The sequence below is a fragment of the Crocodylus porosus genome, unplaced genomic scaffold, assembly GCF_001723895.1.
Source record: "Crocodylus porosus isolate Cpor-Errol unplaced genomic scaffold, CroPor_comp1, whole genome shotgun sequence".
Lineage (NCBI taxonomy): Eukaryota > Metazoa > Chordata > Crocodylia > Crocodylidae > Crocodylus > Crocodylus porosus.
This window is the reverse complement of record NW_017728886.1, coordinates 253,238,570-253,257,251: the sequence shown is the minus strand read 5'-3', so window position 1 is coordinate 253,257,251 and position 18,682 is coordinate 253,238,570. Positions and strand designations below refer to the sequence as shown.

Genomic DNA, 18,682 nt, shown 5'->3' with positions numbered 1-18,682 from the left:
ACAAAACACTCATTCAAAAGCAGTTGTGTGCGTGTCAGTTCCTAGCTTTCCCCCAGAGTCCTAAGCATCAATAACTCTCACAGTAAGTAGTAAACTGCAGTATTTAAGAGCCCCATCCCATGAGAATTATGGACCCATCTTTGGCCTGTTTATAGAGGACAGTTACCTTGTACTATTTTGCTTTCTAACCTTTCCTATTTATAACAGCCGTGAACATTTAAGTGGACCAAGGTTTAATTTCTGACTTTTTCACGGATAGCGCTGATTTTTCTTTATTTTTTTCTTTCCTCTTTGTTTGTTTGTTTGTTTTGTTCCTGGATTATTTTATTTGGACCCAAGCAAGCTTGCAAACAGCTGTCACATTAGGTTGTAACTGAGCTTGGCTGGCATCTCATTGGATGTTACTGAATTTCTGGAACTGTCATTACCCTATTTATTTTAAAATGACTGAAATGTCATGTGAAAGGCATTTCTTCAGGCCAGGGACATCCTTGGTGGAACTCTATGAACTTAATGTGCAGGGTCTGTATCAGAATTCCCTGCTTCTGAGAACTGTTGTCAGTGATGAGGTTGATTGTATTTTTATTTTTTTTCCTCCTCTACCCAGCTTCACCTCCATTATGCAGGAAAGCATAAGGGCCAATCCATCTATGGTAACTAAACTCAGAGCTACTTTCCTTAAGGTAAGGATGAAAGACATTAACATAAACCTTAAGTCAGTATTGAAAGTATAGCAAAATATTAGTCCAAATATTTTGCATCCAAAATGTGTAGAATAATAAGATAACTTGCATCTGATATTTCAAAATAAATCCAGTTGGACATAGTACTGTGTCCACCGCAAGCATGTAAAACACATGGGCTGAGCTACTGGGGGAACAGACCATGCGGGGTAGCAGGAGGCAGGACCTGCCACAGAATCTGGGACCCTGCTGGACATAGCTGTTGGTGGTGGAGGGTGAGCAAGGGTGGGACTGACATGGCCCCATTCATTCTGCAGCTGCTTGGTCTGTAGCTGCTTCCCCACCACCAATGCTTGTCCTACTGCCTCAGTTGCTGCTTGCCCCATGGCCTGGATTTAGCCTGCAAGAGACCTGCAGCTTGAAGTGAGGTGAGCTCAATGCCTCTGCTGTAGCCAGGTACTTCATTCACATTAGGGTAGCCAGACATTTATTTGCTAGATGCCCATTGAAGTTACCTACTGCAAGCGCTGATATCTTCAGAGAACACAGCTGTGTTGCTATGTGCACAGGTTTGAAAAGGAATTAAGGCAACATGACAGAATGATGCAGTTTGTGCCATGATGATCTGTCATCACTTTAGGAGAAGGCAGGGTAGACTTGCATTAGGGCTGTGAAAGGTTTTAGGTGCTGATTTGATTCGGAGGAGATTCGGCCTGATTCGGTGGCTGAATCTCCGAATCTGAATTGAAACGGGACCAATTAAAAGACCTGAATCGATTCGGAGTTTCAGTGATTTGGACAGTCCCCACCCACTGCAAAAGGGAGCTGGAGCTGAACTCAGAGCTGGTAAGTAGGGGCAGGGGAGAGGGGGCTGGAAAAGCAGAGAGGTGACCATGTGGGGACCCCTGCCTGCCCCTCCAACACCCCCATGCCTGCCCTGCCTGCCCCAGCTCCCAGCACTTCGGGGAAAACAAAGTCCTGACTCACTGGGTGCTCCTGGGTGTGGGGCAATCCCTACTGGCCCCCAGCTGCATGGGTGCTCTGCACGAGCCCACTGGTGTCCCAACCCCTCCACAGATGCCCTGCCTGCCCCAGCTCTGGCCCTTTAAGAAAAAAAAAAAAAAGAGAAAACCCCTGGGACTCACCAGCTCCTACAGCAGCCTCAGTGCTTCAGGGGGCTCATGCAGAGTGCCTCCCTGCCTCCCCCCAGCCTGGTAGCACCTCAGACCTGGTAGCACCTGCTGAGTTGGGGCTTTTTTTTCCAAAAAGTGGGAGCTGGGGCGGGTGGGGGATGGGCCTGGGTGATTTTGGAGATTCTGCCAAATTGATTTGGGACAGTGATTCAAATCACTGTCCCCTGAATCGGCCAAATTTAGTCTGTGGACAATTTCTAGTTCCACAATTTCTCTTTCAACTTGGTTTTTAAGGTTTAGTTGTCTTAAGAACAGTGACCCTGAGGTCAGTGCTGGAATGGCCAGAGAGGTTAGTGTTCTGCCACAGCTTGTGTGTCTTTCTGGAACTGATGTCAGAGCAGTGTTCATTCATTCTTACATGTAGGGGTTGCTCTGGCTCTTCAAGGTAGACAGCACTGTTAATAGATGATGGCATATTTGACATTGGTAGAGGTGCAGGTGAATGAACCTAAGGTGTTTTATAACCTGTGTTACTTGGTCCAGTGAAGATATGGTCTGTGGTGATGAGGGGGTACAGCTTGCATCTGGATCCATTGCAAGGCCTAGTGCCTTAAGTGACTTCTTGCTTGAAAAACACTGTTTGAGATTAGGGGACTATTTGTAAACTAGGACAGGTCTGTCCCCCATGGTGACTTTGAGACGATCCTTTTCCAGGAGCAGTTGAAGGTCATTAGTGATTTGTTCAAGCTGGGGTCTATAGCAGATGACCAAAGGGATTCCCTTGTCCTTTTCTCAGGGTTGGTACTGCAGCATGCCAAAGTGAGGTCTCAGTCTGGCCTTGTTGATTTTGTTTGGCTACAGTTTGGGGTTTGTATGGTAATAATAGGATCCCTACTCTAGATCCTTAAAGCATGTGTTCTGGTCAGTGTGATCAAAACAGATTTGGCTACAACATAGAGCTTGGCTGTAAATGTTGGATCTAGTAGTGTGCTTAGGATAGAAATTGGTATGATGGTAGCTGTGGTAGTTTGTGGGCACCAATACAGTGTGGTTGTTGCATATTCGCCTCAAAACTGAGTTGCCTTTAGGGTTCACTGTATGGTATGCATGGATAGTCTCACAAACTAGATTTGTTCCTGTTATGTTTTGTTTCTTATTTGTAGCTAGTGTCAAACTCGGTTTGGTTTTGTCATTTTCATTTCTGCATGTATTATATTTTTATATAAATGTACTTTTGTAATTTCATGATGTTACTGAAGGATAATCAAATGAGGTCTTTTCCACATATCCAAGGCCTTGTCTGTCTGTAGTGGGGAAATCAGCTCCTCTCTAGCAAAATGTATCTGAGGGTACAGGAACAAATGGAACAAACCATCCTGATGTGCAGCAAGTATGGCAGCAGAAAAGCTTGGCTTAGCAGGGAAGTCTTCAATAAACTAAATCACAAAAAGGAAGCTTGTAAGAAATGGAAACTTGGACACATAACTAGGGAAGAATATGAGAGCATTGCTTGGGCATGCAGGGATGAAGTCAGAAAGGCCAAAACGCAATTGGAGTTGCAGCTAGCAAGGAATGTGAAGGGTAGCAAGAAGGGTTCCTACAGGTATGTTGGTAGCAAGAGGAGGATCAAGGAAAGTATGGGTCCCTCACCCAATGGAAGAGGCAACCTTGTGATGGAGGATGCAGAAAAGGCTGCAGTGCTCAGTGCCTTTTTCTCCACAGTTTTCACAGGCAAGGTCTGCTCCCAGACTACTGCACTGGGCGGCACAGTTTGGGGAGGACATGAGCAGCCAACAGTAGTGGAAGAACAGGATAGGGACTATTTAGAAAATCTGGATGTATACAGGTCCATGGGGCCAGATGGGAGAGTGCTGAGGGAGTTGGTTGATGGAATGGCCAAGGGTGCTGAGGGAGTTGGTTAATGTGATTGCAGAGCTGCTGGACATTATCTTTGAAAACTCATGGCAATCAGGAGAGGTCCCAGATGATTAAAGAAGGACAAACATAGTGCCCATATTTAAGAAAGGGAAAAAGGAGGATCCAGGGAAGGCCAGTCAGCCTCACCTCAGTCCCTTGACAAAATCATGGAGCAAATCGTCAAGAAATCCATTTCTAAGCACTTGGAAGAGAAGATGATTAGGAACAGTCGGCATGGATTCACCAAGGGCAAGTCATGCCTGACCAACCTGATTGCCTTCTATAGTGAGATGACTGGCTCTGTGGTCAAACCATGGCTAGGTTTGTCATAGTGGTAGCAATGCAGCTATCGCAGACCTTCACTAATGTCTAAAGTATTCCAGCATTTGTTAGAGAAGTGGAAGTTATTAAAGGCCTGATGACATTTCTCAAAAGATTTCTTCTCCTATGTCCATATGATGATGTCATGTACTTGAGGTATATCAGGGGAATGAGAAGGCCAAGTTGAGTCAAATCAAATCAGTCCCAAGGCCGCTGTGACTGTTGGAGCATCTTAGATGCTCTAACAACCCTCCTCCACTCTACCCTGTGTTCGGCTAGTTTTGTGCACGAGTGGGCAGCTGCAAAGAAAATAGACTCCAATGTCCAAGTGAGCTTAGCCTTACAAAAGCTCATTTTATACCTCTCTGCTTTAAAGTCTATAAAGTGCAAATCTGCCCTTCCTTCTGCCTGACTTCAGACTAACATGACTATCACTTTAGAAGGATAGTTTTACTGTTACAGTAAGAATGAGAAAGACCTTAGGAGAACTGGGGGCGGGGGGGATATTGGAAGGATCACAAGACAAGGAAGTGTATTTCTTTGCAGTGAGTGAACTGCAGAACACTTGCTTAAGAATAAAAGGAATGTATATAATATTCTCTGCCATGTTAAAGTTTTTCTTTTATATTAAATTTGCCAAATGGAGAAACTGTACTGTCCTTGCTTTTAGCAGGAGCACATGATCCTGACTTGGGTTTTGGAGGGTCATGAGGAGGAATTAAAGGTTTTTAAAATAAGTAGTGTATAGTGGGGAAAACAAAAGGAAGAAATTAAAATATAAACCTTATTTCTAGCTTGCTTCTGCACTTGACTTACCACTGCTTCGTATTAATCAAGCAAACAGCCCTGATCTTCTCAGCGTGTCTCAATATTACTCTGGCGAGTTGGTATCCTATGTTAGAAAGGTAGGTATTTGCTGGGATTCAGTTGTTTAATTCTTGAATTGCTTTTCCAGAAACTTAAGGTTTTGTTTCAAATCAGAATTGCTTACACAGTCTCTCTTCTGTGAAGGTCCTGCAGATCATTCCAGAAAGCATGTTTACCTCCCTTCTCAAGATTATAAAGCTTCAGACGCATGATATAATTGAAGTGCCTACTCGCCTCGACAAAGAAAGGTTACGAGATTATGCTCAGCTCGGACCACGATATGAGGTGCAGTTAAATTTGGGAGTTCTGAAAAGCAGAATTTATAAGGGCCAAATTCCAATGTGGTGTAAGTAAGCACAGTTCAGTGAAAAACACCTGTATCACTAGTGGTGAACATGTCCACTAAGTAAGACTTAAAACTGGCTAGTTTTGTAATGAACAGTTTCAAGCTTTACTGCCAACTTCTCTGAAAACTCAAGAAGGGAATAGACATCATTTTAATGAGCCAGTGATCTTGGATCACCTTTGTAGTGAAAAGGCAAATCCCAGACATTAAGACCACTGTAGGAGTTGGTGCCCTTATTCAAAATTGTACCTGAGACAACAAGGGCTGAATAAGCCAGCACAGCCATGCCACCCGCTGTTCCTCAGAAGTGGAGGCAAGATCAATGCATGATGATTTTGTGACGGAGAGGAAGACATATTCTGGATGTTGGGTCATGTGTTCTGGGGCTACAGGACTTCCTTCACCACTGCTGTCAGTCTGGAAACTTTCACAATAAATTAAAATTCATTTTCTCCTTGAAATAAAGGGGGGAAGAGAGAGTGGGAGAGCACGAGCAAACTTCTTTCTTAGCACTTTCAGAGATACTCAGAGCTATATTGTTCCAGTAGTTTCTACCAGCACTCCTGAGTGGGACTTCCACGTGCAAACTGCCAGCATGCAGACTAAAATCTAGGTACCTCATTAAGTCACTGCAGTTGTTTGAGATTCTCTCAAAGACTGGCTGATGTCTGAAACCTGAATTATTCTTTCTTAAATTATTTTAAATACTGCATGCCAGATTCAGATCTGCACCTGGAACAGACATTTTGCCTGAAGCCCTCCTAATGCCTTTGAAGCAGACAGAGTAGTAAGTACACAGAAGTTTCCAGCCAAAAAAGCACTTAAGAAATGGCCAAAATGCTTTAAAAATGGTCCTCAGAAAATGAAGGATGTTGTTGAAGTGATTCCTGAAATGTCTGCATGCTCCAAAGTGTGACATGTCTGCAGCCTGCTTTTTCTCTACTTGCAGGCTTGTAGAGGAAGTACAGAAAAGGTGGAAGTCAGGAACAGGCAATTGTGGGATTGCTGCTGTCAGGCCTTGGTTAAATTACAAATACAGAAAAGAGCTCAGGAGCAGCAAATCGGAGGCATACCTGGAAGTTCAGCAGAGTTTGCAAGCGCAAACTGCCGGTGGGGGTGAGCCATAGGGATTTACAGCATAGGTGGTCAGCAGGTATGAGCTTCAGGGGGGACCCTATCAGTGTAGACATACCCTCACCTAAATGGCATTCTACACATAGGTAGTAAAAAGAGCCAGACATCTACTTGCCATTTATGCCTTTAGGAAATTGGTACCCTGTTTTTCGTTAAGCCTCTAAAGCTATGAACAGATGTTACTTTTGTCTTGGGAGAGAGACTTTTGTTTCAGGATCTGACAGACACACACATCCCTTGTCCTGTTTCAAGTTCCTCTGATGTGTACTGGATAAAATGTGCTACCACTGTTTCCCCAGACATCCTGTTGTAGCTCTGTGGTTATTGTGGTTCGTCTGAGGGATAAGCCTATCAGACTGAGTGATCCCACTGGCCAGCTACTGGCCAAGGAGCAGCAATGCAACTTGGAAGCGTAGTATGTGTAAAGGACAGTGCTGCTGCTATTTCAATCTGGGTCAGACACTGGGACAGTCAGCCCTAGGTCAAATGAGACATCTGCTGATAGCTTAAGAAACACCTTTGGTTTGTTCTCTTGCTGTTTAAAATGCCAGCATGAATTTGTGGTAGAAAAACTCACTCTGTTTGGATGTATGGATAGGGTAATGTATAATGTTAAAACCACAAGTTTAAAGCATGAAAGGAAGTTTGTAATAAAAAGTAAGTTTGATGTGATGCTTTTTGCAGTGCAGTTTACTTAAATCACTGTTTGACTCTAATGCATGGCATCCTTTCCTTTCACTGAAGGTTGCCAAGTTAACCCATGCTATTTCAATTTTCACGGAAGGTATTCTTATGATGAAGACTACTTTAGTTGGCATCATCAAGGTAATGTTATATGTTAAAATGAATTAAATAAATGCAAGGCCAGTAGCATTTAAGCATAAAAAAATTTATGCTTATGTGTGTAATTCTGAGGGGAAAACAGAAGTAACAGCAAATAGTTTAACTGAAATTTTCAAACTTTGGTACCTAGCTTTGGGAGCTGCACTCCCCTAAATCCCTTAAGTCAGGATTATTAAAGACATAATTATTGTGCAAATGCTTTTCATGTTTAATGTTACCGCAAAACTTTTTTTTTTAACTTTCTTCATCTGACGTGAAACCACTCTTCCTCTATTATGGCATCACTAATGATACCATTTTCAAGACAGTAGATACTTTTTAATTGTACTCTACTATGTTTCACATATACCAGCCCCTTAAATCATACTGCATGAGTCTAAACAAAGTTTAAACTTAGGACATGCACTTCACCAAGGTGTTGCATAGTTCTTTTCCGTAGCTTAAGTAATTATTTTTTAAGGAGAATCGGTTTCCTAGAAAGATAGTGTGCTTTTATATGTTTTTAGATGCATTATTTTTTTGGACTTCTTGGAAAAAAAAGTATTTCTTTTACCTAGGTGGATCCAAAGCAGTTGTTAGAGGATGGAATAAGGAAGGAGCTAGTAAAACGAGTAGCTCTGGCTCTTCACAGAGGACTCATTTTTCACCCTAGAGCAAAGGTGCTGTACAGTTGGATTTGATTTTGTTACATTCCATTCAGGTACTTGACTGGCCTCTATTGCCCTGGAACTTTTTAAAAATAATGTCTAGCACTGTATACCAAGGTTTGGGTATTGTATATACAAGTACACCTTTGAACTTCTTAAGGATACAGTAATTGAAATGCTTTATTTGAAATTAAAAAACAGCTAACTTAGATGACAAAACAAAGCAAGTGGTGAAGGTAGATATAATTGTCAGAAAGGGGGAAAAAAAACCTTCTTTCTTCACTTGCTGAACTCGGGATTGGCAAGTATTGTGTGTTTTCCTGTGACAGGTGGCAGGTGATACACATAAGTCAGTTTAAAAAGTATCTAAGAAATACAGTTCCCTGGGCTCTAAGTACTAGTGATGTACTCAACTTCACAGACAGAGGCTCAGCATTGCACATGAGCCTTGGAAGTTTGAAACATTTCTGTTCATGCTATAATCTTTGTTAATGACCCGAGACCTCAAATAACCCTTTTAAGTTGTTTTTGGGGGGTTTTTTAGTGTATTTCAGTTCAGGGCCTCCTATGGCATGTGGATGGGCACACAGTGAAACCTTAACTTGATCAGGGCTCTGCCTGTGATAGGTTGATTCCCATTATAGCAATTAGGAATATTAATCATTGCTATTCTTTTTGCATCCTGCATCTCCTGGACCTGTAGTCTTTTTTTTCTAATTACCCTTTCTACAGCCAAGTCAATTAAGACCAAAACTGAAAGACATGGCAGCTACAATGGATGGGTACCATCGATCTTTTGAGTACATTCAGGACTATGTCAACATTTATGGTTTAAAGATTTGGCAAGAAGAAGTGTCTCGCATTATCAACTACAATGTAGAACAGGAATGCAACAACTTCCTAAGAACAAAGGTACAAACATCCTGTTTATTCAAAAATTGATAAAGCTCATAAGTGTCTTCAAATTTGGTTTTAGTTCCTGTCAATGAACATGCATGATGGAGTATGTCTGCTCCTTCCAGAGAAAATTATACATTATCATTGTACAGTAAAAGCTATGTTATCTGGCATCCCCTGGGAATGGGGGACGCCGGATAACAAATATGCTGTTAATTGAGTGGCCTGGGCCACCACTTCTCCCACTGCGTCTGGGGGGTCCTGCTGCCCCTCCCATGGCATCACTGCCCCTCCCGTGGCATTGCTGCCCCTCCCGCAAGCTCCGCGGGACAGGGAGGTGGGGGCCCCCCCACAGCCTGCTATGCCCCTGGGCTGTGGGGGCTCAGCAGTGCAGGCTGCTTTGCCCTGGGCCGTGGGGGCTTGAAGAAACCAGAAGTGCCACGGTGGGCACTTCCACTTTCACTTTATCTTACGAGCCGGCATACCGGTTACTTGAGCGTACCAGCTGGTAAGATGCCAGTTAACAACTTTTACTGTAACGTTCTGGACGTGCAAATGAACTTCTTCTTTTAGGCATGGTCAGAGCTCAAAGTCCTGTCATGCTAAGTGCTGTGCAGACAGGTAGCAAAATGATACTTCCTACCCAAAGCTTTTAGAATCTGATAATATTAAAAATTATGAGAGTAAAAAAAAAATTGGTACTATCCCCTGCTTGCCCATGAAGGCAGAATATCATGTGAAATGTAACAGAAAATGAACCACACAGTAGTGTACCCATGAAGCAAACAGTAGTCCAGCCTTTACTTAAACCTCAAATCTTGGATGATTTGATAAGCTATGGGCGCTGTTGATAATAACTAGCAAACCTGACATAGTTACTTGTAAGCTAGCAAAAGAGCCCGTATAAAGCAGATGACAATATCCTTCCCAACTCCTCATGCTGTTACCCCACCCTCTAGATCTATTTTTTTCAAAGTTGCTTGCCTTTGTTCATGAAAGCTCTGTTCTTTCCTTCTCTTTTTCTTTTGCGTAATGTTCTATTTTCTGTTTTTAATTGAGAATTCTTTTGAAGCCAAGTTGAAAAGGGCTGAGGGTAAGGTTTTAAAATTATTCTAAAATATTTTTCAGATCCAAGACTGGCAGAGTATGTATCAGTCTACTCATATTCCAATCCCTAAATTCACCCCTGTAGATGAATCGGTAACATTTATCGGTCGGCTTTGCAGAGAAATACTGAAAATCACAGACCCAAAGTGAGTATCAGAAGTCATAAACTGCATCATTCCAATCTCTCTGAAGCACTAAAAAATTTTCTCCCTTGAAATGAAGTAAATACATATTTTGCTTGTTATCTTCTCTTTGTCATTATCATCATCCAGTGTTTAACTACTAAGAACAAAAAATCATCCAGTACCTTTTAAGATTAGTCTAGAATACCTAATTGAGATGGTGGTTGTTGGTTTTGGTTCAGTTTTTACCAAAAATGTTATAACGTGTTAGCCAATTGGGGTCATATGAACTAAATAAAAATGACAACCCAGTGAAGAGGAGAGCACTACTAGTTCACTGCAGCTGTTTTCTCCAATATTTATCCAAGTTAATTTCTTATTATAGAAATTTCCCATAGTTTTTTCTAAGATGTTATTTGTGTTTAAATTTTCTTTTAGAGTCACATGTTACATTGATCAAATGAACACATGGTATGATAACAAAACTCACCTGGAAGTAACCAACAGCCGTCTCTTCTCAGAAATCCAAGATACTTTAGGCACCTTTGGTCTGAATGGTTTGGATAGATTGCTCTGTTTCATGATTGTGAAGGAGCTGCAGGTAACCTTTGAGTTTCTATTTTATTCATGAACGTTGAGTTTTACTGCCCAGTAATATTTTTAAAGGAATAACAATTTTGATTGATGTCACTTTAAATGTCTTGCCAGTCCTTTTATAGAAGTTTCACATAAAAAATTTGAGCCCAAATGCTCACTTTTCACAGACAAAAGCCCTCAGATTTGAAACATTAAAAGTTGTTCTAGCTGCTGCTTCCCCACAAATTGCCCATTTTAATCTGCTTTTTAACCAGCGCTCACTCAAAAGGAGTACAGTTTTCATGGCCATGTGTAAAGGGGACCATATACCTGTACAAAGAGCTAGATGATTTATGCTTAGAGTGGTATATTTTCTTTCTTTCCTTTTTTTTATTTTTACCTAACATAAGTAAGAAGGTATCCATTCTGTATAATTCCTTTTCTTACCAAGGCAGCACTTGAAACACAAACTTTGTTTGATGACTCTAAAGCAGCTTAAATGAATGCTATATTCTGGGAAGAAATAAAGGAGACAACCAGAGTATAGGTGAAGTGGGTTTTGCTTAAATGTGAAATGAAGTAAGCACATGGTTGATGCCTTTATATTAATCACTGATGCAAGCATCAGGCTACTGTCATAGTACAGAATAACAGTTAGTGAGAAACATACACATTCATGGTGGAATTATTCAGCTCTGTGTCTCAGAGAGAGTTCCTACCCTGCTCCTGTTCTAATAATAAAATTGCCATTTGAGCTCACTACAATAAAGCGTCCTGCATGCTACCAGGATAAAGCATCAGTCTGCATGTCTGTTTCTTTTTTAGAATTTCCTCAGCATGTTTCAGAGACATATACTCAGGGACAGAACAGTACAGGAAACATTAAAAGCTCTTATGAACGCTGTCAGTCCAGTCAAAGGAATTGTGGGTAAGTACCTTAGATGTAGACTTCAAGAAAGCTATTGTTAGAGGGTCTCTAGATATGCATACTGATTTTTATGTTTTGCCACAGCAAACTCTAGCAAAATCTATTCTGCAGCAGTTGCCAAAACTCAGAAGATCTGGGCTGCATATCTGGATGCCATAATGAAGGTACAGTTGTTTAAAGAATTATGAGTTAATACTGTATAAAGTGCACATCAAGTCATATGATCTCTATTACATATTTTCACCTAAAAGTTGAATCTGCAGTTATCGTACATCCCCTTGTGTGCCTCTAATGCATTATAATACATTGAGCAAAACTGGACCTGGGCAGCACAAGGGTGGGAGATCTCTAAGTAACCCAGGAAGATGTACAAGGTGATATTAGTACTTTTAAATTACTGTAGTTGTATTTCCAAAGTAATGCAGGGGAAAAGAAAAGAAACCAAGCAGTTATTTTGTCCCCTTGTGAACATTTATGATAGTCAGGCAAGATTTCAGCATTTGGAATAAATGACACGACTATGAGACTGGATGACATGCGCAACTGGTTGGCTCTTGCGTATCAAATTTCTTTTTGCCTTGTCTCCTTACTGCTATCTTTTTGTATATCCCCAGGCAGTACACAGCACAGCTTAAGTGCAGGATCAGACTTAGGGGGGACATGGTCATTCATACTTTCACTGTGTTAAGGAATGATCTTCTGCATAGGAACACTCTCAAATCTGATCAGGTTTCTATCCAAAGCTATTATGTAATGTAGCTGCTTTGCTGCCTCAAAAAAAAATATAGTTAACCTACAAGATGGTATAATTTTAGTGGTAGGCAAATGTTTGGTAAAATAGTATGTATTATAAATTAATACATTAGTTTAGCAAAATTTGTCCATCACAGAAATGGTATGTGTGTCTGTTTTTTACATATTTATTATACCCACAAATTAATCATATATATGTAAAGCAATTAAGTCCCCCTTGATATACAGCCTTATACAACTGTAAATTGTTACAATGGATCTTTTTTTTCATTGTTTTGAAAAAAAATTGTTAAACTTTTTGTTTTCACTGTATTTTTTTAACAGGTTGGTCAAATGCAGATTTTAAGACAACAGATTACCAATGAATTAAATTACTCCTGTAGGTTTGACTCCAAGCATTTGGCAGCTGCTTTGGAAAATCTCAATAAGTAAGAAGCAAAATTCATTGAAGAGCAGCCTGTATCATTGCAATGTTAATTGTTGTTGTGGCATGAGCTAACTTGAGGGAAACGAATCCAAATGCAGGCTAAGTTTTTTAAATTTCAGATTCAGATAAAATTCAGGGATAAAGTCAGTCAACCATCAATGAAAAGATGCCTTTTAATGTCTTTAGCATTTGGACATACCTAAAACTCCGGTCAGATTTGGAAATAAAATCAAATCAGTCAATTAGTATAAAATTCACCAAATTCTACACTTTTATTTACCCTTTCTTATTGGACAGCTCATGGCATGTGCTGTGCCTGGAATACAGGGGTGCCTATACATGAGTGCAGAGGCTGCTCCGGCGTGCTGGAATTCCAGCACGTCAGAGCAGATTTGATTAATTGAGTCTACTGGAGCATGGCAGTTGCTGCATTCCAGCCGCTTTCTGCATGTTGTATATCGTTGAACGAGCTTTAGTTCAAGTACCCCCACCGCCATTTTTAAGTGCGGGGATGCTGATACACAAGATGCAGTGGTGCTTTAATTAAAGCAGCTCTCGGAGCTGCTCTAATTAAAACACTGCCCCCCTCACACACACATACCCGTGGAGCACATGTAAAAGTGCCTAGTAAAATGGGCATCCAAAAAAATTAACGGCAGTATTTATTTTATTATTATTGTTCTTAATTTCTAAAGAAAACATTTGTAGGAAACTTGTTTCTTCGTGTTAGCAGGATTCCTCTTTCTCAACTGAAGTGTATAGCGTCAGCCTTGAGGATGATATAGAGGCATAGAAATTGACGAGGAAAAAATTGAAGAATTGGGATTATTTAGATGAGAAAAAGAGTAAAATGGGATTAGATAAATGCAGAAAGGAGTTTTATAAAGAGGATATTTGTTCTGTGCATCTATGGGGCTCTTTAAGAAGAGGCTTGATGCCTACCTGGCTGGAGTCATTTGAGCCCAGTTTTTTTCCTGCCCAGGCAGGGGATCGGACTTGAAGATCTACAAAGCCCCTTCCAACCTGACTTGTAGGATTCTATGATTCTAAGAAATAATGGACTTAAATGACAACAAGACGATTTAGATTGGATGCTGGAAATAAATTTCTATCTATGAGGGTGGTAAAGTACTGGAAGGGATTATTGTGAAATCACCATCACGAAGTTTTTAAAGGCAGGTTAGACTACCATTTGCCTGGGATAGTTTAGAAAAAGATGCTTCTGCTGTGAACCAAAGTTTTGGAGGAGTTGGATTAGATAATGTCTTGAGATCCCTTCTGGTCTTAGTTTTTCTTTTACTATCACAATTGAATTAACCACTTTTAAATGAAAATATGTCTCTTTGGCATTTAGAGCAGTCTTGGCTGACATTGAAGCCCATTATCAGAATCCATCATTGCCTTACCCAAAAGAAGAAAACACACTTTTGTATGAAATCACTGCCTATCTAGAAGCAGCAGGCATTCGTAACCCATTGAATAAGGTCAGAGTCGTACTTTCCTGTGAGATCTGCCAGTGTGTCAAATTATGACCAAAACCAATTTATTGTTATCTTTCCAGAAAACTTGAACTTGGTTAGCAATGTTCTTTTATATATGTATTTGTGTATCTATAATATATGTATTTTATTTACTTATTCTAATATTATAAAAGCCTAAGTCTGTCTGTAATGCTTTATTTGCGCTCTGATTGGCTGATGGAAACAGCCAATCCTAGTGCTCCAAGCATGTGGGAGCACTGCCATGATTACGAAGCTGTGCCAAGGACCAGACAGCATGGGGCGTTAGGTGGCGGCGCTCTGTCCCTCCCTTCCTTCCTTCCCCCTGCCCCCTGTCATTCTTGATAGGCGATTGGCTAGTATAAGATATATTTATGCATAAATGCATTGTGTATATATATTTATAAAATGTATACTCTGTGTGTGTGTGTGTATATGTATATGTGTGTGTGTGTGAAATATTGTGTGTGTATGTTTTATATATTATCTTTTATATATATTCTGACACAAACAAGCTCTGTGGTGTTTTGTGTTTGTCTTCAGCTATTGCAGATACAAGCATGTAAAACTGCTTTTATGTTAACTATGTAAAAACTATTGTTTTTTTCCTTTCCTTTCCAGATATACATAACAACAAAGCGGCTGCCTTATTTCCCCACTGTCAACTTTCTGTTCCTGATTTCCCAGTTGCCCAAACTGCAATATAACAAAAATCTAGGTATTATATGAATTGCTATTATATGAATAGAACAAGTACATTTAGGTGTATACACACTTTTCATATCCTCACTGATAGATTCACTATCCCATTTGTAACTTAGAATTTAAGTGTATTTTTCCAAATATGATAAAGTGGTATGAGGCTGGTTTCTAAATGTTTAGTGATATCTTTATGCACAAAACCAAGCTCAAGAAATAGAATATATAAGATCCCCGGTGCTTGATGCCCAACTTGCAGTACTGTTCCTCATTTCATGCAATTAAGTTATTTGCTGTGAAAGAAATATGGATTGCCACATTTGTTTGTAAGGAATCTGTACAATGGAGAAGAACCCCGATCATTCATATCTGGGGCGCTCACAAGTTACTTAGTTCAAAACAGGTTGCTGCATTAAGAAATAGTTGTTCAGCTGTTAACTGTGGCTTTTGCATCAAAGTGCACTGTTTCCCCGATCAAGTAGAGTTCATCAGTCATTCTACACAACTCATCTGAGAAACAGTACCATAAAAGCTGCAAAACCAGCAAACAGGTGTAGCATCTTAGTGGTGCACTTCCATATACCCCCAGAGGTCCCTTTGTGAGGCACCAAATGTGAGGCAAAGAGCTTTCAGGATTTGGAGTGGCTGGGCTTGGCTTTGACTTGAAGGATTTGGGCATGTCTGATTCAGTTAGTTATAAGTTGCATCTCTACCCTGCCTTTTGCCTAACTTTAGACTAACATGGGCTAACCTCTGCTCATGGAAAACAAGCAAAGGCCTGATATGAAGCCTTTTGTGAATAAAACATAGTTTAGCTCGGATATTAAGGATGTGTTCTGCTTTATCAAAAAAGAGGGGAAAATGTTTTGTTTCCATATAGGAGTAGTGTGCAGAAAGCCAGCAGACCAAATTGACTGGCTCCCGTTGGTGCTTGGGCTCCTCACGCTGTTGAAACAGTTTCATTCACGATACACGGAACAGTTCCTGGCTCTGATTGGTCAGTTTATTCGCTCAACGATGGAGCAGTGCACAAGGTATGGAGTTCTCACTTTTCTTACTGCTTATTTTGTTAGGCTTCAAATTAGCTTTTGCATTAATTTTTAAGAGTATTCCTCTTCATAATTCAAGTGTTACATGCCATTCTTGTAAAATTGTGAAGTATATTGACCAGCCTGAATAAATAGCTTAGCACTTCCTAATATTTTACTTAGCTGATCAAAGCCACCATGTCTAGAGGCCTGGGGTTCATTAATGTGTATGTGTTAATAATAGCCAGAAGATACCAGAAATGCCTGCCGATGTAGTGGGTGCCCTTATGTTCCTGGAAGATTACGTTCGTTACACAAAGTTACCCAGAAGGGTAAGTAAGAGAACTCTGATTTCAGTTTGGGACTTAGAGGAGCATTAATACTAATATAAGGATTGACATAAAAGCCAATGAAATAACACTGATTTTTACACTAAGTGAGGATATGGCACATTTTCTACTGTTAGTCTAAGATAACTGTGTGTCAGCTTGTATTTAGTCCTTACATTTTCCTGTGCTTAGTTTTTAATGAAAATCCAGAGTTGGGCGAACTGCATCATCTTTACCTCCCTTTAGGGAGCACTCTGCACATTTTCATCTGTTCTACTGACTTACACCGTTAAAAGAACTAAATCTGCTTCATGCTGTTGTGTGTAGTAGGCGTTATTTCTAGCAGTTTCCTAATATTCATTTGCTCTGGATCAGGAATTGTGAATAAGTTGCATTGAGTCTTCCAAGGGCTTGTCTATGCTATGACAGTGGCTGGTCCTGCTGAGGATGGGACCAAGTATACCTCACACCTCCTAGGCACGCTCCAGATCCCAAAGTAGATCTGTGGAGCTACTCTAGGCTCATGCCTCTTCACCCACTCCCCAGCACCTGGGCTTTGGCATGCCCAAGAGCAGCCACTGGGGGCAAGCCTGAACTAGCCTTGCTGAAGAGCTTTCAGGCCTGGAATATGTCCACCGGTGTGGGTGGTTGGGTGTAGGTCCAGGCAGGGCATGCTCAACCACATCCTTGCCAAGGCCTGTCACTGCCTCAGTACAAGCAAACCTTGAGGTGCTTAGCACAAAGCTGCTGAAAGAGCACATAAAGCTGCTATTCAGTGGGAGTGCATCATTAGAAATCCTTCTAATGTATACCTTCTATAGGGTATGCATGTGTCTCACAGACCCATGGCTTTGTATAATTGCCCTCATATCTGTTGTCATTCTCACTTACAAATGCTTATCCTTCTTATTTATGAACCCCTGGAGAAGCCAATTTGTATCCTAGAGCTGATGATCAAAAAAAGTAAAATGGCGGTTATAAGACATTTTGCAGTCTTAAGTGAAAACACGAAATGTGGGATGCTTTGGCTTCTATCTAGAAGTAGGAGTTTATCAATATGTTCTGTACATGGCAAAACGAGTCCTGTAGTTGCAAATTTTTCCTCAAGAAAATAAACTGTCTTCTCAGGCGTTTCACATGGGAAGAATTCATGATAAATTGGGCCCACTAAGGTTCAACTTTATATCACAACAATAAGCATATTTATCCTAGTGTACAGTTACTCATCTGGCCGAACTTTTATTTGTCAAACCATTTGGTCTAGATTGTAACACAATTAGCAAGATGAAAAGTTAAAGAAAGTTGCTGTTTCTGAAAAAGGTCATGGCTAAGTGATACTTGCGGGTAAAAGACTGGGGAAATGTGGGTTCAGATTCTCTCCTGTTTTAATTATTTTGTGATGCCAGCTGAGAAGTTTTGATGTTTGGGTATGAGGAGGCAGAACGGAAATTGCTTGTGTTCCATAGACTTAATTATTGAATGATGTTTCAATGGGTTGATAGTCAGGTAGTTTAAGTTAAAAAGCCCACTGGTCTGCTCAGACTTAAACTGAGGCTATAGTTTCCTGACATTGTGCCCTTCCTTCCCCCCCAGGTAATCACTTCAGAAAATAATCTGGGTCTTGAAGTAGACTCTAGGTAGTTCACATAGGTCTGTGTGACCCTCCACCAATTAACATGTGATTTTTCTCTAGACAGTGTTTGCTGTATTTATGGCAGAATATGGCTATCAAAAATTGACTTTATTCTTCTCCATTTCTGTTAGGTTGTTGAAGCACATGTACCTAGTTTCATTGTTGATGAATTCAGGACTGTTCTGTGAACATGGAAAAAGACTGAGCCTTCCTGCAAGTCCAAAGCCACTGAACCAGAGGGTTGGTGGGGATGTAGAAAAAAAGAGCACTTCACAACTGTATTTTCTGCGTTTTGGGGCAATATCTGTTGCAACTGTCTGGTTAAAATGTAACTATGCACACTAGTCTGTATAACTAACGTTGTATAATCATCATGGTATCCAATTTCTATTGCATCCAAACAACAGTGCCCTTTTTTACTACATCTTATAAATGCTATATGTATGTAATTGTATATGTATAAAATCGCTTAGTTTTATGTTCAGAAAAACTGTTTATGGACATTTGACTTTTGTAGCACAAATAAAGCAATAACAGAAAGTAAAGGGCACTAATTATGTGCGCAGATCACTCTGTACCAGTTCTCCCACTCAGAACTCTCACCAAGATGAACTCACAGCAGCGGAGGAGCCTGGCCCTGTTCTTGCACCGCTGAAGTCACTGACAACATAGGTGGGTCTCTAGTCTACCAGGCCGAGCAGTGACAGCCACTTGCACTTCTCCAGCGTCAGACTGTTATCTGGGTTTAGTTTAAAGATAAATGACAGTCCAACCAAAAGCTAAAAAACTTCTG

At 40.6% G+C, this 18,682-nt stretch overlaps 1 protein-coding gene across 1 annotated transcript in view; it reads left to right on the top strand.

The window, feature by feature from the left end:
• Nucleotides 1–18,434, top strand: part of WASHC5 (WASH complex subunit 5) — a 38,660-nt gene extending 20,226 nt beyond the window's left edge. The window contains exons 14-29 of the mRNA XM_019552686.1: nt 608–683; nt 4,849–4,959; nt 5,066–5,206; nt 7,146–7,226; nt 7,802–7,903; nt 8,624–8,803; nt 9,917–10,041; nt 10,456–10,618; nt 11,419–11,521; nt 11,606–11,685; nt 12,599–12,702; nt 14,056–14,185; nt 14,822–14,918; nt 15,780–15,933; nt 16,172–16,259; nt 18,021–18,434. Of these exons, the coding sequence (XP_019408231.1) occupies nt 608–683; nt 4,849–4,959; nt 5,066–5,206; nt 7,146–7,226; nt 7,802–7,903; nt 8,624–8,803; nt 9,917–10,041; nt 10,456–10,618; nt 11,419–11,521; nt 11,606–11,685; nt 12,599–12,702; nt 14,056–14,185; nt 14,822–14,918; nt 15,780–15,933; nt 16,172–16,259; nt 18,021–18,077 (1,792 nt within the window). The 3' untranslated portion in view covers nt 18,078–18,434. The remainder of the gene's footprint in view (nt 1–607; nt 684–4,848; nt 4,960–5,065; nt 5,207–7,145; nt 7,227–7,801; nt 7,904–8,623; nt 8,804–9,916; nt 10,042–10,455; nt 10,619–11,418; nt 11,522–11,605; nt 11,686–12,598; nt 12,703–14,055; nt 14,186–14,821; nt 14,919–15,779; nt 15,934–16,171; nt 16,260–18,020) is intronic.
• The last annotated feature ends 248 nt before the right edge of the window (nt 18,435–18,682 follow it).